This window comes from Aulonocara sp. 'chitande type north' Nkhata Bay, linkage group LG3 (assembly GCF_057382095.1).
Source record: "Aulonocara sp. 'chitande type north' Nkhata Bay isolate Kocher_YH1m ecotype deep benthic linkage group LG3, A_spYH_male_GT1.1, whole genome shotgun sequence".
In the NCBI taxonomy this organism is placed as follows: Eukaryota; Metazoa; Chordata; class Actinopteri; order Cichliformes; family Cichlidae; genus Aulonocara; species Aulonocara sp. 'chitande type north' Nkhata Bay.
In genome coordinates, this window is record NC_141346.1 from 23,900,654 (window position 1) to 23,920,747 (window position 20,094).

Genomic DNA, 20,094 nt, shown 5'->3' on the forward strand with positions numbered 1-20,094 from the left:
AACGCGCGTATGCACAAAATGCAACACAAAAACTCACGCGCGTGGTTTTATTCGCGCGCCAGACGCGCTACACTGACACGCGTTTCACGTGTTTTGGCATTTTCGCGACGCAAATCTGCTTCCGAATTTTCGCGGGACCCGCAATCGTGTGAACACACTGTAAGGCTGTCATGGGTCTGTAGCTCTGTCACCGTTTTAGGGAACATATTTAGTCTTAAAGTAAGTTACAGGGCTTTTCCTGCCTTTCTGGAGGGATTATATTTCACTAAAAAACGATCTAATATGCATGTCCACATAATTATGATTTATTGTAATATATTAAAACACAAGCTGTATTTTAAAGAACATACATTAAGAAGCAGATTATATTAGATTTATATTTTAAATAAGACAAAATTTGGATTTTACAGCAGTAAAATCATTGTATCTACAGTTTAAAAATGTAATAAGCTTTGCCCCTGCACAGAGTGGATGGTGAAACAAATGGAATCATGATAAATACATTATTTCATATTTATTACTTCCCCCTCCTCATTGCTTTATTATTGTAGCTCTAGTAATAAATAATAATGTAAGGATTCTGGATCAGCACAGTGATGCCCATAGTATATACAGTATTCTGAAGAAGGTCTAAAATGTCACTGTGTGTGCGTGCATGTGTGTGTTTTATTTAGATGGATTTTTAAAAAAAATATTACTCATGATATAACATTGTCCAGACATGCCTGGTGAGGACATGAGGAGGAAACAGTAGGAGCTGTGTGAGGCTACTAAAGGCAGGGCTATAACATTTTTCTGTCATCATTTTATTTTAGATTAAGTGCAAGAGTTGTTAGGTGTGGATAATTAGATTATAGTTTATTGCAATAACAAGTTGTGCCTTGTTCTTAGATAGAAAGCAAGTGGAGAGTGATATATGAAATTATGGGATGGAAGGAAGAAGAGAAGCAAAGAGTGAATCACAGGCAGAGCCTAAATTATTTCTCAAAGTTTTTTGTTGCCTTATGGTTCCAAGCGCTGTCACCAATCTTTTCATTTTGTTATTATCTCATGACACTTGTTTAATCAGCTACCATCTCTCCTATGGACTTTTTAATGTCTACAGTCTCAGATCAACACAGCCCTGCCCTCCAGCACTATCCACAGCAACATTGTACCCATCAGGTAAAGCATCGGCTACGTTTGCTTTGCCTTGTTGCCCATATTAGATTCTTGATGAATGTGTGTTGTTGTTATTCAGCCTGGTTCAATGTGCCCCTTTTTAACTTTGAGCACCCGCCCCTTTAAACCTCTCTGCACAGCCCTGCTTACAGGTATTCTTGCTGCAGAGATCAAATGCAAATGTCTGATCATTCAAACTGGAAAACTAAAAGTTGATTACATTTTTAGAAGCATTAATCAGTGTGAATTCCTTAAATGAGGTTAAACATGAGAAAACATGATTTTCTTCAGTGCCATGTGGTATTTTTCTGAAGTGATTTTAAACCAGTTCATTAAAAAAAACATACATAATTAAACATTAAATGGCAAAACATCAGATATACATTACATTAAGTCATTAAGTGCAATATTATATTGCATCATTAAAGGAACACTGACCATTTTGGAATCCATACAGCCGATTTGTACGGTGATAACACTTTTAACATAACTTAGCATACATCATTGAATCTGAAGGGACCGTGAGCATTGCGTTGAAAAATGACCAAAGACTTAATGGTCAAACTCAACTTTTTAACTCTGAGGGAGATGGAGAATGAGCCTATTTCCAAAAAAAGTGGACTGTTTCTTTAAGTACTATATTGTATATATTGTCAAAAACTAAAGTGTATATAGCAGTTGTTGTATTTTGTGTATCACTGACAGATAAAAGTCAAGTGAATGCTAATATTGTGTAATGTGAAATACTGTAAGCAAATTAATAAATAACCTAATTCTTGCCAGACCTTTGACGCTGTTTTGTTTGAATCCAGCTGTTTTTGCAGATGCGATGAGATGCAGATGTTGTTACTTTCATTATTATTGCACTAAATAAATTTTAAATAAGGGATACTTTGATATACATTCAACTGTAAGGTTGGAAATGTATTTTCTTCAACGTAAATATCTTTTGAAATTGTGGGATTATAATATTATTTTATGCCATGTTATACCCCTAATTAAAGATTGTGAATTATTATGTAGTTTTAGTTTGCATTATTCTCCTGAATTAGAAGAAGGTGATAACTATTGCGTTTGTTAAACTGATTTGCGTTACATTAGACTGCTGATTTATTGTGAATGAATGATATTGTTTTATGATGCATTATACTGCTGAGTTATAAGAAATACTGTTCGCAGAAAGTCATCGCCTTATGTGTCTGATTAGGAGGGAACAGAACATACTGGAGTTTTCTGCTCCATCTCAGCAGGAGCAGATAAACAGGGAGCCAAGGTCGTAGCTTAGGCGCTGTGTGAGAGAAAGAATGTGAATGTTTAGGCTTTTATGATTAGGTGGGGGCCACTAGAGGCTATAAGAGGTTGATCAATGCTCCACCATTTTGAGATCTGATGCTGTCTGCGTACGGTGTCCATCTGTAGAGGAAAGTGTATATAATCATTGGTCTCCACTCTGGAAGTCAGAAGCTACAAGTTGATGCTTAAAAGAGGAGACAATATTCTACAACAGGTGTGTTACACATACAGGGAGTGCAGAATTATTAGGCAAATGAGTATTTTGTCCACATCATCCTCTTCATGCATGTTGTCTTACTCCAAGCTGTATAGGCTCGAAAGCCTACTACCAATTAAGCATATTAGGTGATGTGCATCTCTGTAATGAGAAGGGGTGTGGTCTAATGACATCAACACCCTATATCAGGTGTGCATAATTTTTTTTTTTTTTTTTTGGCCTGTCCCGTTTGGCTGTTTTGCCATCAGAATTGTTGTCTAAAGGCAAAGAAAGATGCCCAACGGATTTACTTTACCAAACTGACCATCCCAGCCTTGCCGTAATGGTCCATTTGATTCACCTTTTATTGTTTATTTTATTTTCACTTACTGAATACGGGACAGACTTGACTGGGGGAAAGAAGGGGAGAAAGAAAGAGGGAAAGAGAAACAGCTGAGAAGAAGGACGGAGGAGAAGGGCAAAAGACAAAAACCAACAGAACGGGCAGAGAAAAAAAAATGCATATATCAATCACCTGGATCACCTGCTGAGAAAGAAAAAAGAAAGCAAGCAGAAGAGAACAAGAGTAATAGAATAAACAACATCACAATGATATATGGGAATATGACAGTAAATACTAAATGTTAAACATTATTGTGCAGCACATAAGATCAACAGAACACAGTGTGCTTTGAGGTAGGAGCCAAAAAGGGTGTAGTTTGTGGGTGTGATCACCCGTGTGTACACCTGTGAGCATGGACGCGCTTGTTTTTTGTTTTTTTAAAAGGTTCCTTCATGTAATAATCTGCTAGAGGGTGTGGGGGGGCCACAGCCCCGTCCTCCAGGGCGTGAAGCAGGTGTGGAGGAGATCAAAACTCCAGACATCCAGAGGCCCCCAGAACACAAGAGACCAAGGAAGACCAACAGAGGGGCAGCTGCGCCACTGTCCCGGAAAGAGCTGAGGAGAGTCCCAGATGAGGGCTCACTCAGCAGCCGCGGAGCAGAAGCCAGGGGGAGTTGCAGTGACGCGCCCGTGAGCTCCGCTGGCAGCCAGCTGCGCCTGAGTGACCGAGCCCCAGGCCGAGAGGCTGGGGGCACCCCACCTCCGAAGTGGCCCGAGCGAGCCCCAGGCTCCAGGCCCCGATAAGCGGCCGCCAAGGAGTGAGCCGGTGTGTACCTGGACGCCCATCCCCGGACACAAAGAACCACCAACGCACCGATGTCTGAGGGGGTCCACCACTGGCAGGGGAAGTGGTGGTAGGCGGAGATAGGCCTCCAAACCTTGGAGGGCCTGAGATGTCCCCAGAGAGGTGGCGCCTGACACCCAACCTGACATATAGACACAGACATACAGGCACACACAGATACAAACATCCATTCCCACCCTCATGCTCTCATATGCACTTACTCCACACTCAACCAACGTGGAGACAGACATAAAGAGACGTTGTACACACGATCATACTCCCCAAGCGTACTCTACAAACCGGGTCTAGGTGCCCCCGCCCCTGGAGGGGGGAACTGCACCCAGACCCAGGTGGTGTTTCCCTTTTCCCTGCGGTGGGGGGAGGCAGACCGCCCCGACTCCGCAGCAGCAGGAAGGCTCCACACTCCAGACCGCAGTCGGACGGCCAACTCCTCCTCCTAGTCCTAGCCCCCCTGCTCCAGCAGGTCGCAGAGAATGGGGGTGAGAGAAGACTCCAAACCTCCCTCCACCCGCTCATTGTAATGTTGATGCATGTGTGTTCTAAGGTGCATTTAAAACCCAGGAGGGCTTGGAGCTACCTGCCAGAGAGCAGCAGGTAAGCGCATGGTCCCTCCTGCTAGCCCTCAATGTCTACGTGTATTTAAAATTGAGAGGTGGGCAACGATGCCAGGGGTGGGGTGTACACCCTGATGGTACTTTGGACTCCGTGTATCGTGCCCACCCCCAAGATCCTATATGTATGTGTAATGAGAGTGTGAGTAATGTGAATGTCTAAGTTGTGGGATAAAATTGAGGCAGAGGCAGCCAGAAGGGGACAGAGGGGGGGGGGGGGGTAGCCTCCTCTGCACCCTGGTGACATACCCCTACTCCAAGGCCCTGCATGTGTGGGTGGTTGTGGTGTAGCGGGAAGAGGGAGGCAGCTGGAGATGGGGAGGGAAGGAAGGGAGGGGCAAGTGACCCCCCCCTGGGGCCAGCTCCCCCGCTGACCCCAGTAGGCACCCCCATACTCCGCGACCCGCCAGGGAAAGGGGGCCCAGGCCCATCCAGACCGGGCCCAGTGCAGCAGCGCCTCCCGGCCCCACAGAGCCCGGGACAGTCCACCCAACCCCACCACAGAGAAAACTGCACCCACCCCACCATCCACTCATCTTCCAGACTACATAAGACAATAAACACCCAGGCTGAGATCTTCCTCCACCTCTCCTGTATCTCCCCCTCCTGCAGGTGTGCATAATTATTAGGCAACGTCCTTTCCTTTGGCAAAATGGGTCAAAAGAAGGACTTGACAGGCTCAGAAAAGTCAAAAATAGTGAGATATCTTGCAGAGGGATGCAGCAGTCTCAAAATTGCAAAGCTTCTGAAGCGTGATCATCGAACAATCAAGCGTTTCATTCAAAATAGTCAACAGGGTCGCAAGAAGCGTGTGGAAAAACCAAGGCGCAAAATAACTGCCCATGAACTGAGAAAAGTCAAGCGTGCAGCAGCCAAGATGCCACTTGCCACCAGTTTGGCCATATTTCAGAGCTGCAACATCACTGGAGTGCCCAAAAGCACAAGGTGTGCAATACTCAGAGACATGGCCAAGGTAAGAAAGGCTGAAAGACAACCACCACTGAACAAGACACACAAGCTGAAACGTCAAGACTGGGCCAAGAAATATCTCAAGACTGGTTTTTCTAAGGTTTTATGGACTGATGAAATGAGAGTGAGTCTTGATGGGCCAGATGGATGGGCCCGTGGCTGGATTGGTAAAGGGCAGAGAGCTCCAGTCCGACTCAGACGCCAGCAAGGTGGAGGTGGAGTACTGGTTTGGGCTGGTATCATCAAAGATGAGCTTGTGGGGCCTTTTCGGGTTGAGGATGGAGTCAAGCTCAACTCCCAGTCCTACTGCCAGTTTCTGGAAGACACCTTCTTCAAGCAGTGGTACAGGAAGAAGTCTGCATCCTTCAAGAAAAACATGATTTTCATGCAGGACAATGCTCCATCACACGCGTCCAAGTACTCCACAGCGTGGCTGGCAAGAAAGGGTATGAAAGAAGAAAAACTAATGACATGGCCACCTTGTTCACCTGATCTGAACCCCATTGAGAACCTGTGGTCCATCATCAAATGTGAGATTTACAAGGAGGGAAAACAGTACACCTCTCTGAACAGTGTCTGGGAGGCTGTGGTTGCTGCTGCACGCAATGTTGATGGTGAACAGATCAAAACACTGACAGAATCCATGGATGGCAGGCTTTTGAGTGTCCTTGCAAAGAAAGGTGGCTATATTGGTCGCTGATTTGTTTTTGTTTTGTTTTTGAATGTCAAAAATCTATATTTGTGAATGTGGAGATGTTATATTGGTTTCACTGGCGGAAATAAATAATTGAAATGGGTATATATTTGTTTTTTTTGTTGAGTTGCCTAATAATTATGCACAGTAATAGTCACCTGCACACACAGATATCCCCCTAAAATAGCTAAAACTAAAAACAAACTAAAAACTACTTCCAAAAACATTCAGCTTTCATATTAATGAGTTTTTTGGGTTCATTGAGAGCATGGTTGTTGTTCAATAATAAAATTATTCCTCAAAAATACAACTTGCCTAATAATTCTGCACTCCCTGTATACTGAAGATCTTCTATTCTTTCAGCCACTAACTGCCAGTTACCTATTTCATCTGTTTCTTACAGAGATACTAAATATCATCATGAAGCTGCTGACTGCGTCTTCCTTGCTCTGTGCAATGATGGCACAGAGGGTGGTATTTGAGGCCACTAAAGCAAGTGAGCGAACTTGGATTGGCAGATATTTTAGTTTTTACTGTACAAAGTCTGACAGTTAAAAAGAATCTTCCCATGAATATTTACTTTGAGAAAATAGTTTGGACATACATCTGTTTATGATCTGGGAGTAAAAATCCATTTATTGTATTATTCTGTTTTTAAGGAGGGTTACTGGTTTTGGATCGAGCTGGTATCAGAAGGAGCCTAACAACTACAGGGACAATGAGCAATGCATGGGGATGAAGTTTTCAGGTACATTTTCTAATAAATTCTTCTGCCCTCAGCTGAATGTCTCTATCCCGTGTTCTTGTTTTATTGTTTATGGTTAAGTTACTTTTAACTGTTGTGTTTATAATGCGGTAATAATAATAATAATGGACTGCATTTTATATAGTGCTTTTCGGGGCCCTCTCTCTCTCTCTCTCTCTCACACACACACACACACACACACACACACACACACACACGGTTTGTGCACGTGTGTGTGTTTGTGACAAAGACAAAGAAAGAGAGGTTCTGGGTTCACTAACATCCTTTCTAGCAGATAAAGACATTATTAATTACATAAAGAGTAATGAGTCCCTTCAGCAGCCCGATGGACTCCACCAGGTGGTCTGATGAGAGAGTGGAGAATGATGTGATGTATACAGAGGTCAGATGGCACCAACCTCACTAAAATAAAGAGAAAAAAGGACTCCCACCTGTTAGCTATCAGGCGTGCATTGTGAAGGTATTTACAAAATGTACTAAGTTCTTCTGGGCATCAAAACATGGCAGTACGCACACGGTCTGTTTGACAGGTGGAAAGAAGGTGGAGCCAAAACACAGAGTCGACTCCTAAATCCGTGGAGACATAATCAGTTTTTATCCAATTTAAGAAGGAAAACACAAGATAGCATTAACACCATCGTCCTCGTGGAGGGAGGAACACAAATGATATTCCCACAATGCAAATTATGACCAAGGTCATACCACCGTTTTAATAAAGTACAAGCAAGTCTTCTGCCTCGAGAAATATGTGACCAAAGAGCCTACACAGGATAAACAATCTGGCAGTCGCTTCTGAAATGTTTAATCCAGCAAAAAAAAAAAAAAACATCAGTCCCACAAAATAAGAAAGAACTTCCTGTACACAGTTTGTCACTGTTTCACATGTAGCTGCTGTTTGGTCACAGCAATAATACCAAAAACAGATATTTCCATAGGGAACAACAAACATTTCAGAAAGTTTAGACCTGATTTTAGACACGGAAAGAAATCACAAAGTGATGTCAGCTACACTCAGTGTGACCTACTAATGGCATCCATTGCTTATGGGATCATAATTATTATTTAACACTGCAGACAATTACAAAAGAAGTATTAAAACTGATCTTTGTCTTCATAAACACAGAAATCAGGGATCTAGGCATCAGTGTCACATGAAATAAATGATGAAGACAACACTTTAGACTTTAAACTATTCTTTAATATCAGTTTTTAGTTTTATTTATTCAGGCTGTTGGTTGAGCACATAACCTTAGAGCAACATCCTGATTCAGTTTCATGTGTGGCTGATGATGCAAACACAGTTTGTTTCTTTAACAAGAGTTGGTAACACATGTGATACTTTAGCTGATACAGTGGATCTGAAAACATTCTCATATTACAGTAAATATACTAACTGCAATTCTCCCACAATAGTTTTAATGTCTAAAGGGAAGGAAGGATGTAGATTTTTAAATTCATCACAGTTTACTCTGTGAACAACCTTTGAAACCTGACAGTGTACTCTTGCACCCTCAGCCTCATGCCATCCCAAAGATCTTTACAACAGAAACACTTTTTTGAGGTTACAGAATCTACAGCTTGCAGCACAATAATGTCAGACATTATTTCACCTGTAGCTGCAGTTTCCATGTTCAATAATATTACTCAATCAAAGATCCATCATTATCAAAGAATGACTTGAAAATACTGATAATACTATAATAACAAGCTTCAAACCATTGTTTAATTTCTCTGATATTTATTCAGTGTGTTGACTGAGCACTCAACCCTTTTCTAAACATCCTTATTCAGTATCATGTGAGACTGATGGTGCCAAAAACACGTTTCTTTAATGGGAGTTGGAAGAACATTCTCATATTACAGAACAGAGTAAACATGTGTGTCTCATGCACGTCAAGCATTTTGTGAAGTGATGTGACATAAATAAAACTGAACTGAACTGAAAATTATAATGAATTCCTGCATCTCTGTGGTCAGTATGAAAAGCACATAAATCACTGATCAGAATATCATTAACTTCCTTTTCTCTTCAAGTCTTCAGAGATACTGGTTTCCTAAAATACTTTTGTTCTGGTTTCAATCATGGTCATGATTTTTCCATTACTGTTAATCCAGACTGTGTCTCACAAATTTTTAATTCTATTAAATTTAAAGAACATCGTAAATCATCTCAGGACAATTGGTTGCGTAGCAATAGCAATTGTATTCATATATTATATTTCCTTACGTGTAAGCTTAACGTGCTTAACACAGAAGACAAAAATATAAAAACGTGTATCTTTTGTTACATTTAATTTTGTAAGGTGCTGTTTTTAAAATCTGTTTTTAAATCTAAGTGTGGAAGGACAAATATGGATTGGTTACCCAAATGGAGATGACATATAAGATGACACTGCCGCAGACTGCCATTACTTCAACCTCTGCTCATCCCAACCAGCCACACCATTACCTGTGAAGCACCTCTGTAAATACCTTTAATGGTAGTTGCTACATCAAGGGGTTTGTAGGAGTAGACTGCCTTTTATTTGATCCTAGTTTCCTCCCATTTATCTTAGTTAGGAAGGTAAGTTATTGTCATCTGATTCATTTTGAATCCAGTCTTTAAGTGATGATGTGATGAATCCTGCTTCCGGGCCCAAACTACCCTGTGTTTAATAAGGCTGTTGTGTTTTAATGCTTTGTATCCGTTTCTATTTAATCTCAACAAGCCCCTAAAAACAGTCATTGATCACTGTCAGCCTCTCTTAGGTTTTATTACCGCTATTCATTTTAAAGCTCAGTTTTTAAAACCTTACAATGTAACTACAGCTCAGCCCATGCAGCAGTATATTAATAACTAACCTCGTATTGTGGATGGATTATCTCAGTTGTTCTCCTGGCTGTAGTTTGGTCCTTTTACAGCATCCTGCCATGCGATTGCATTTGTCGCTGACCTTCGGGAACCCTCACATGAACTTTTATCGAGTGCAAAAAAGTTTGCGTTCATCCTCCAGCTTCACTGTTTATATTATGCTAACCATAGCTGAGTCGCTAGTGATCACGTAGAACATTTTTATATGCCAGCTACCCAAACTTCAGTAACCCTACAAATGTCACTGCTGTTTACTTTTCTGTCTTCATTTATGTCGGAAGTGATAGCACAGCTGTCCCTTTTAATTTGTTTCAGAAATCTCTCTATATAATGTTTAGGTGGAAACTAGTGAGCTAACTTCCTGCTAACTTCTAACTCAGTTAAATTTCATAAATTCAATTTTCATGGATGCCTGGATGTTAAACTTAATTGTTACACCTGGTAGAGCAGCCACACTGATCATTTTATTACAGATGAAAGAATTTAGACAGTTTTTCAACTATCAGTGATGCTGCAGTGATCGTTTGACTTTTGGACCTGCAGTGGAGTTTGGGCCCAGACATGGCTAACAGTGTTGGGGAGTAACGGAATACATGTACCGCCGTTACGTATTTAGAATACAAAATATGAGTAACTGTATTCCGTTACAGTTACCGTTTAAAAAGGTGGTATTCAGAATACAGTTACTTTGTTGAAATAAATGGAATACACTGGGGTACTTTCCTGTTTCATTTTGTCGCGGGTCAGGACTGTTTGGGTTTTGTTTGACAGCTACGATCTGTTGTTCCAGGCGGCAGCGTTACGGTTGCCATGGTTACAGGGCGACGCTCTCTCTCTCTGCGACTGTGTGTTTCCTGGGTGAGAGAGCGCCTTTTCGTTGTTGTTGTTGTTGTGCTAAGCTAACAGGCAGAATGCTACAAGCATAGCTCTAAAGAATGTAGCATCATGTTCAGTGTAGTCCGTGCTGCTGGGAGAATGGACTGCCATACGCGTTATGTGTCTGTGAGCGCTAGGAGGGAGAAAAAGGGGAGTGGAAAGGTACGAGCAGTCATCGAGCAAAAACGGGAGCTGGAAGCATGTAAATATAATAATAACCACTTCAGCCAAGAAGAGTGCCTGACGAGCCCAGTTGTAAGTAAGCTATTAAGACTCGACTGTACACTGTGTTCGTGTTTTCCTCCGAAAACAACAAGTTCCGTTGGAGCAGCCTTTCAACGCCTCTCTCTGTCTGTCGCAAGAAAAGCTGACCCACACAACAAAGTAGAGCTATTTTTCGGCTACCAGCCGACAGGGACCCCGCCGTATTATGCTGGGCTTACAATGTGCAATTTTTTCAGTCGCGCGATTCAGCTCCTGCTCAAACTGTACGATTGACTCGCAGGGGTTAGAAGTTCATAGGTCACGATGCAGGGTCTCACACTATACGGCCCGATGCTCTGATGCGACCTGAGTGCTCACACTGTGCGTCCATAAAAATGAAGGTTATAACAGAAATTCTGTCGCTCGCTCTCCCTCTCCGTCTTTCACTCACACAGACACACCACCACCATCAACTTTGCTAAATTGCTAATGAAAAACATTGGTCAGGCAGCTGTGATTGAGCAGCAGTGTCGATCCAACTATTTTCACGGTTGTTGTGGTCGTGATAATTTTGTGAGGCCACATCGAAAGGGCTCGGATGGTTCTACAGGTTGTGCCTCCATCGCTTGTGTCCAGATCACACGCTGCACTGCCGTGCTACGCCGTCTTTTTCGCTGACATTTGTGTTTGCGCGTGCGCAGTGTGGCAAACTGCGGTGACACCCTCACGACCAAGCGATTGATGATCGGGAGCTGGTCGTGAGGTGTCAATCGCTTCTCGTTACCCCACGTATACTACACGATGCACGACGCACGATGAAGGCCAAAATTGGGCCGATCGCCAAAACAATCGCACGACTCAAAAATCGGCTCAAAATGGGCCAAAAATCGCACAGTGTAAGCCCAGCGTTAGTCAGAGGTCCCTTTACTACAGTTCGGAGTCGCGGACCTTCAGTAATAGTAATAAATCACACAGCAATAGTACATTCACGTTGTTGTAAAAAGCATGATAATATTGTAGCGGGTCAGGGCTGTTCGGGGTTCTGCTTGTACAGTTATGTTTTGTGTATGTTGCCATGGTGACGGGTGACGCCCTCTCGCTGCGACGGTGTGTCCTTCTGGGGTCAGAGGGCGCCCTATGTGTGTTGTGGTTGCCGCGCTGAGCAGTTAGCTAGCGGCAGTGTGTTCTTCTGCAAATGTAATAAACGGCTGTGCTCCCTGGCTAGCTCACGGGAAGCAAGACCAAACGATACCTCCGTCTCCTCCTTGTCTGAACTCGCCACAATATATTAAGTAATCCAAAGTATTCAGAATACGTTACTGTCATTGAGTAACGTAACGGAATAGGTTACAGAATACATTTTGGGGCATGTATTCTGTATTCTGTAATGGAATACATTTTAAAAGTAACCTTCCCAACACTGATGGCTAATGACGTCATACTTAAAAACTGGATAGGTAAGTTATAATATTTCAGATAGTTTCCTTTGGTCCACCCTGAAGTTGCATCCAGCTCCTTCTCTGTGTTAATCATTGTAAAATTGTACTAACTGTGTGCTGTGGCTCCTTGAGGTCTGACGAGGATGGATCACCTTTATGTTGTGGTCTGACCACCCCTAGACAGGCCATAACACTTTAAAATGCCTTGAAATAGTGAAAACAGCAAAAACAAAAGGGTCACATGCTACTCTCCGTGTGACAGCACAGCCTGGTTGAAACACTGTAGGAAGGTGGAGCTCAGTCTAATCAAGCCCCAGTAAAGAGGAAGAAGAGATTCATCTTCATGAAGAGAACAATTAAAACAATATAAACACACTCAATACACATTATGACCTGTGTAACTGCAGTTTGGTTATAGAAACCATGCATCTTACCCACAGATGAGACAGCACTAACAACACCTCATATTGCCATAGGGAACAGACCATTTGAAAAATGTTAACCTACCTTAAATTTGAGAAACAAAACTATCACAAAGTGACATCACCTGTACTCTTCCAGTGCATTTTCTGCCATCCATTATTTATGGAATAATCGTTATTATTTAATACTGCAGACAACTATTTAATCCAAATTAGTAAATATGCATATCAGAGATGTGGTGATACATAACCATCCTTTTTTTTATTTACAAAAACATAAAATAGTTATAAAGACATTAAGTTTAAGAAAACTACTCAATTTCACTGGTATTTGTTGAGTATGTTGACTGAGCATCCAGCTTTCCCTGAAGAAACATCCTGATTCAGTTTCATGCAGGACTGATGGTGTAAACCCAATGTTTTTTATGGGAGTTGATAGCACATGGAGAGGTGTGTGGTGATAGAGTTGCTATATTTCTTTCAAGACAACTGAAAGTCCTAACAATATTTGGGTTGACACTAAAGTCAGACAGAAAGTCTCCACTAAAAAGTGGAAGCTGTTATACCTGCAACAGGAAACAGTTCAGAACGAGATGTCATAAAATCTCATGTAGGGTTAATCTTTAGTCAGCTCAATAGTTTTTGTCTGCAAAGTGTATTTTAGAATTCAAAAACTGAAACGTAAAAAGCACATTACATTTTACCCTGAACACTGCTTTCCTTTACAGAGACAAAGCCCTTAAAGAGAAACTTACACTTCGTTTGTTTAGCACATGATTCTCCTTATGGGGACCTGATATGTTTAATATGCTGCTGAGAATATAGCCCAGAAGAAGCATATAGTATAGCTTTTATTTTGGAAAGAGACATTTCTCCGTAATAAACTCTCTTTTCCAAAGATGAGTGATTTCTTGATCGGATAGATTAAATTTTTTATTATTTTGTTGTTTCAGCAACGTTAAATTTAAAAACTGTGCTTTTCAGTTAAAATATATATTTATAACTTTAATAAATGACAAATTAAAAAGGCATGAACACTTTTTTGTATTGAAAAAATATCGAACCGTGACACCAAAGTATCGAACCGAACCGAACTGTGAATTTTGTGTATCGTTGCACCCGCATTACTAGTGTCAATGAAACCAGTTTATCACATACAATGAATCAATTCAAAATCATGTTGTTTGTCAATAGGAGAATGGTATCTTGTGAAGAAGTCCCCATCTTGTCCCTGTGGTTGGACTGAGTACTACAACCAGTGCTTCATCTATGTTGCTAAGCCCATGAGCTGGGCTCAGGCTGAGGTAATATCAGTCATTATCACCAATGAGTTATTCTGAAAATGTTTTCTCTGATACTTAGGTTATTAAGTATCATCTTCAGGATCAACAACTGCTCTTAAATTGATGTTTCACAACAACAATACTTACATTCTGATGACATTTGCACACAAAACAATTCATCCATCCATCCAGTGATTTATTTTCTGCTGCTTATTGTTGCTGTAGTGGGTGGGAGCAGTAAACTAAATAGAAAAGTTTAAGAAGTTTAAGACGTCCCTCTCCCCGACCACATCTTCAAGCTCATCCAGATAAACAGTGACATTCCTGGGCCAGCCAAGAGATGTAATCTGCATGATCCATCAAGTCCTGGGTTTGTCCCAGAGACTCCTAGGAGATGCCTGGAACAACTGACCCAGGAGGTACCCAAGAGATATCCACATCATCTGGCTCCTTTTGATGTGGATGAGGAGCAGCTATACTCTCGTTCCTTTTTGAATGTCTGAACTCTTCACCATTAAGGACATTAAGGGAGAAAACAAATGCTATTTGGAGAAAACTAATGTTGGCTGCTTGCAGTCTCACTCTTTTGGTCAATAGCCAGTAGTGATGTGTCGGTTGCGAACGAAATGGCTCTTAGAGCCGGATCTTTGACGTGAACGACTCAAACCAGCTCCTTATCGCAAGCTGTGGGTTTTTTTCTTTCTCTCTCTCGCACTTTTTTTCGCTTGGGCTTTGCACTGGGAAGAGGGGGGGAGGGGCGGTAGTTATACTCGCAGTAGCACAGGAACAGAGTGGGAGGGAAAGAGAGCGTAAAGAGCCAGGGACAACAATATTAGAGACAACATTAGAAAGGTATAGTAATCATCCACAACTATTTTCAGTTGTGTATGATAAAGGATTCAGAAAGTTTATTCATGCAGGTCCATATGACAGAGAATATGCATCTTGTTTTTGTTTTCATATTATAATTTATAATTAATTGTGTTGTGGTTTGCAGTGTTGTTTCACTTTACATTTGTTTAAAAGGAAAAAGCTGAAAATTTAAATAGTTAAAAGTTTAAATGTGAATAGTTGGTTTTTTGTATTATATGATTTATTTATTACATTTTATGTGGAGTGAATAAATTAAAGTATATTTATGGTGGCTCCTAGAGACAAAGCAGGTACAAACTTCAAAACACGTACAAAACACAACAGAAGTGCTCCAGGATGCTAGTGACCGTGACACCAAAGTATCGAACCGAACTGATACCGTGAATTTTGTGTATCGTTGCACCCCTAATAAAAAAAAAAAAAAAAAAAATATATATATATATATATATATATTAGGGCTGTCAAATGATTAAAATTTTTAATCCGATTAATCACAGCCTAAAAATTAATTAATCATGATTAATTGCAACTCGAAATAGGACCAAAATGTGTGCAAACATACAGACAGATAGCGGATTTTTACACACTTGTTAGTGTTATTTAATGCTAAGACCACGCTGAGTGGCCTGCGTTCACTCAGCGTGTTCTGACGTAGGCTGGGTGTTGTGCTGGAAGCGAATTAATCACAGCCTAAAAATTGATTAATCGCAACTCGAAATATATGTGTATATGTGTATATGTGTATATATGTGTAAAAATCGGGACAGATAGTGGTTTTTAACACACTTGTTTGTTTTATTTATTATTAATTGTGAGTACAAGCAGTACAAGCAGAACAGGGCTTCAAATAATTGTGAGGGATTTTTACTGAATGTTTTCCACCCATTTAAATCTAGCACATTGTTTTATCCATATACATCTTCAAGTTCACAGAACATAGGCCTAATTCAACAGGCAAAATAGAAAAAATCTCCAATCATCCTTTTGGGTAAGGTAGATTAGTGCAAAATAAATATGAACAACAGTGAAAAGTATTGTTTAAATCACATTCAACCATAGAACAAGCTCTAAACACACGGTCCTCTGGTCTACTCATCCTTCAGCCAGTTGCTGAGACAAACCAACTTGTCCACGTTCTCTGAGTGCAGAGCAGACCTCTTCTTGTTCACAATGTGCCCTGCTACAGAGAACAGCCTCTCACAGGGCACTGTGGAGGCAGGAGTGGCCAGGTATCTGCGAGCAAGGCGGGCCAGCTGGCTGTGGGCTCCTGCATGAGCTGCCCACCACTGTAAGGGACAGTCCTCTAAGGCAGTGCAGGGCTCTGCTCTGTAGCGCTGTATGGCTCTGTCCTGCTGTACCTCCTCCTCTGACTCAGAGTCAGAGTCCATCTGCAGCAGGCTCAGCCTCTTCTTGGCTGGACCTTCTTCTGCAGTGTGTGATCTTCTAGGAGAGTCTTCATGCAGCATGCCTGCCAGTGTGGTCCACACTGCTTCTCTGTCAGTCTTGGGCACACTGCGTAGGTCTTTAAAACGTGGGTCCAGTGCAGTTGCGATCTGGAGCCATGCATAGTTGGTATGTTCCTGGCGGGAAGCAAGGTCTTCCTTAAACTTCTCTTTAAACCTCACCACATATGCAGGGTCCTCATCAGTTACTTCCATGACACGGCGCAGGTGGCAGAAGGCTGGTAGAGGAGAGGTAGGTCTCTCCTCCCAGCAGTTCAGTCACATATCTGCAGTGGAATACACACACACACACACACACACACACACACACACACACACACACACACACACACACATACACACACACAGATAAGACAGCAAATTAAAAAAAGCTTTTTATTACTAGGTATTAAGACATTTTCATAATAACAAAACTGATTTAAGATGTATGTTTGATAAATTTAATCTAAACCTACAATTATGGTCACAATGACAGGCTCACCTGCAGGGCTCTAGAAGTGTCTCCAGTCTCTGGAGTTTGTCCCACTCTGGAGGCGTCAGGAGGACAAGTTTATGCTTTTGTTTATCCAGAGTCGCGGTTACTGCAGTTTGGTTGCGGATCAAGCGCTTCACCATCTCCAGCGTTGAGTTCCAGCGTGTAGGCACGTCCTGGGCCAACGGCTCCTGCTTGCGCCCCAGTGACACCTGCTCTGTGTTCAGCTCTGCTGTGTTTGCTGGGCTGTGCTTAAAATGGCCAACAATTTTGCGGCATTTGGCCAGCGCAGTGACAAAGCCACTGTCTGCGAGACTCACTGTGATGCATCTCTGTAGAATGTGCGCAGTACACGGCATGTGATTGAATGGCATGATGCGAGCCGCGGCGATCATATTGCGCGCACTGTCCGTGCCTACTGTTGTCACCTTCTCCTCAATTCTCCACCTGCGAGCAACAGTCTGGAACTGCTCTGCACAAGCCTCCGCAAAGTGCCGCTCTTCCGTTTTCATTATAGTCAGCGCAAAGGATGTCAGACCCCAGGCTTCAGGGTTTAAATGCGCAGTAACTCCTAGGTAATTGTCATTACTCAATGATGTCCAGTGGTCTCCTGTCAGAGCCATGCATTCTGTGTGAACTAAAGCCTCTTCTTTTTTCTTTTTCTCCGTTTCATACAGTTCGTGGATTCAAATTGTTATTGTGCTTCTCGCTGGGGGCTTGTAGGACGCGTCCTGAGATGCAACCTTTAAAACATCCGCAAAGCCCTTGTCCTCCACAATGCTTAGCGGTCTACAGTCCTTTGCTATCCATTTGGCTATATTGTCGGTCAGTTTGTCCAAAGAAGACTTACCGAGTGGCCTGCGTTCACTAAGAGTGGTCTGACGCAGGCCGGGTGAAGCTGCTGCCCCGACAAACGCGTGTTTGGCATTAAGGTGGTATTTTAAGGTCGAATTTGAACGGTGAAATTGAAACTCTTTACTACAGTGAGTGCAAATTACAACGCGTTTGTTTATTGTCCCATCTATGTTCTTCTTGTATTTAAATTCCCCATCCAGAAGGCCATCCTGTTCCTGCTTCTCCATTTTCATATATAAAAAAATATATATATATATATATATATATATATATATATATATATATATATATATATATATGTTTACCAATGTAAAGAAAAAAATTTTTTTTGGCAATTCTGCTGTTTCTTCGCTGTAGATAAACTGTCAGTCCATGAATGCAAACCTTGCATCTATGCAAAGCCTTGAGGAGTACCAGATGATTCAGAGGCTGATATCTGATGCTATTCAGCAGGATGGACCTGCTTGGATTGGCGCTTCGGATGCAATAAAGGTATGCTAACATACACAAAGTTATTCACCAGGAAATTAAGAAAAACAAGAATAAAAAAGAATTCCACATGCACAAAACAAAAAGGGTTTTTTGGTGCCTAAATAGACAAAAGACGAAAGAAAACTATCAATGTATCAATGTGCCTTTTTTTTAGAAAGTATAATTTATTGTTTTGTGTTTCCCAGGAAAAGTTTTGGTTTTGGAGTGATGGGACCCCTCTCAAATACACAAACTGGTGTACTGGACAGCCTGATAACTTTCAGGGCAATCAGAACTGTGCATATGTAAATTGGTCAGGTAAATCACTGTGTGGTCATGATAAAATAATCATGTGTTTACTTAGCACTAACTAGGTTTTTGGTACTTACAGACAAAAAGTGCTGGGATGACGGTGGCTGTGAATCTGTTATTCCATCTGTCTGCGCCAAGAAAATCTGATGAAAGCACAAATACTTCACACAAGATATCACCTGAAGAATCTGTGTGTCATTATACATCTTTTATCTCCTTTATTGCTGTAATGCTACGCAAGGAATGAAGCGACAAGTAACATAAACAAGAGCTGGGTTGTCACTTAATACAAGAGAAATGAATTTGTTGTGGAAAGAATGCTTTTAGCCCAGTTTCATTTAGATGTAGACTGAACTCTTATCTCTCATCTTCTAAATCAATAAAGAACGAGCATTGAATGAAGGGGTGTCATTAATCTGTCTTAAATTTATTAAAGCTTTGCAATATGTACTTCAGAATATGTACAGTTCTGCAACTATCACTGTGTGGTTTAATATTTGCAACATCTGGAGCTACAAAGTCATGGAATATAATAGAAAATCTGGAAATCTTTTTTTAAGTGGCGTTTGTAGGGTTACTGAAGTTGGGCTAGCTGGTATATAATGATGTGCTATATGGTGGCTAGCTACACAGCTATGGTTAGCATAATATAAACACAGTGAAGCTGGGGGATGAATGCTAACTTTTTTCCATTCGATAAAAGTTAACATGAGGGTTCCCAAAGGGTTAGGAACAAATGTAACTGCATGGGAGGATGCTGTAATCGGACCAAAATTCAGTGAGGAGAACAACTGCAATATAAGGTTAGTCATTAATATACTGCTGTATGGGCTGGGCTGTAGTTGCATCATACTCTTTTCTCTCTGCAGAACATTTCAGTGCATGTGCCAAAGAAAAGGAAACAAAATGGCTATTGTTCAAGTCATTACTACTGCAAGAAAGTGCTTGTATAAACAAGAGCTGTGCTACCCTACTATTGCCAATGTAAGGTACCAATGCAATGCTACCCTAGGAAAGACACATACAAACTCACACTTGGCCCTCTCTCTCTCTCTTTCACACACACACACACACACACACACACACACACACACACACACACACACACACACACACACACACACACACACACACACACACACACACACACACACATTGTGCATTTCTATTTATGTTGTATCTTTTTATTACATACCCCTACACCCCTCTCTTTTTTCTGCCTGTCCTGCCTCAGACATGTCAAACTGTATACTATAAATAATGTAGTAGCACAAAAAGAACACGAATGGAAATGAAGAAATAAACAGATAAAAGAAAAACCTGAACAAGAGGAGCCTATAGAAAATTTATCAAGCAATCTTGGAAAAGAAAAAGAGCGAAGGAACTTTCATGACTTTAGCAACATTTCTAACGGGTTGAGTTCACTTTTTAGACCACACACGTCTGAGAAACATATCTTTGTATGTTTAGATATTTTGGGCTGTGTCAGATTTCAGTGAAACAAAGCAGTGTTTATTGAATTAGGCTCCAAGTTCCATTAAATTGTTTGGTCTTATGTGTTATTTTCCTATAGTTGTTTCTTCTGTTTTTCAGCTTCCTAATAACCTTGAATACTGTTCAGGCCTTGGGGCACAATTCTCTGATCTTCTGTTGTCTTACAAGAAGATATTTTACC

The 20,094-nt window shown here is 41.4% G+C and overlaps 1 protein-coding gene and 1 pseudogene across 1 annotated transcript; one reads left to right on the plus strand and one right to left on the minus strand.

Moving 5' to 3' along the window:
• The first annotated feature begins 13,889 nt into the window (after window positions 1-13,889).
• On the plus strand, window positions 13,890-18,807 carry LOC147334676 (ladderlectin-like). The gene is made up of 4 exons (XM_086274426.1): window positions 13,890-13,994; window positions 17,994-18,128; window positions 18,314-18,425; window positions 18,499-18,807. The coding sequence occupies exons 1-4, from the start codon at window positions 13,974-13,976 to the stop codon at window positions 18,564-18,566; spliced, it is 336 nt and encodes a 111-aa protein (XP_086130552.1). The 5' UTR covers window positions 13,890-13,973; the 3' UTR covers window positions 18,567-18,807.
• LOC147334677 (E3 SUMO-protein ligase ZBED1-like) lies at window positions 15,890-17,863 on the minus strand (annotated as a pseudogene).
• Window positions 18,808-20,094: the final 1,287 nt, after the last annotated feature.

What these genes read in the sequence shown, in the direction of transcription:
- LOC147334676 (XM_086274426.1), top strand. Translation starts at nt 13,974, where the DNA reads ATGAGCTGGGCTCAGGCTGAG. An exon ending in GCGCTTCGGATGCAATAAAG is followed by an intron (nt 18,129 to 18,313) that starts GTATGCTAACAT and finishes TGTGTTTCCCAG; the next exon opens with GAAAAGTTTTGGTTTTGGAG. An exon ending in TGCATATGTAAATTGGTCAG is followed by an intron (nt 18,426 to 18,498) that starts GTAAATCACTGT and finishes TGGTACTTACAG; the next exon opens with ACAAAAAGTGCTGGGATGAC.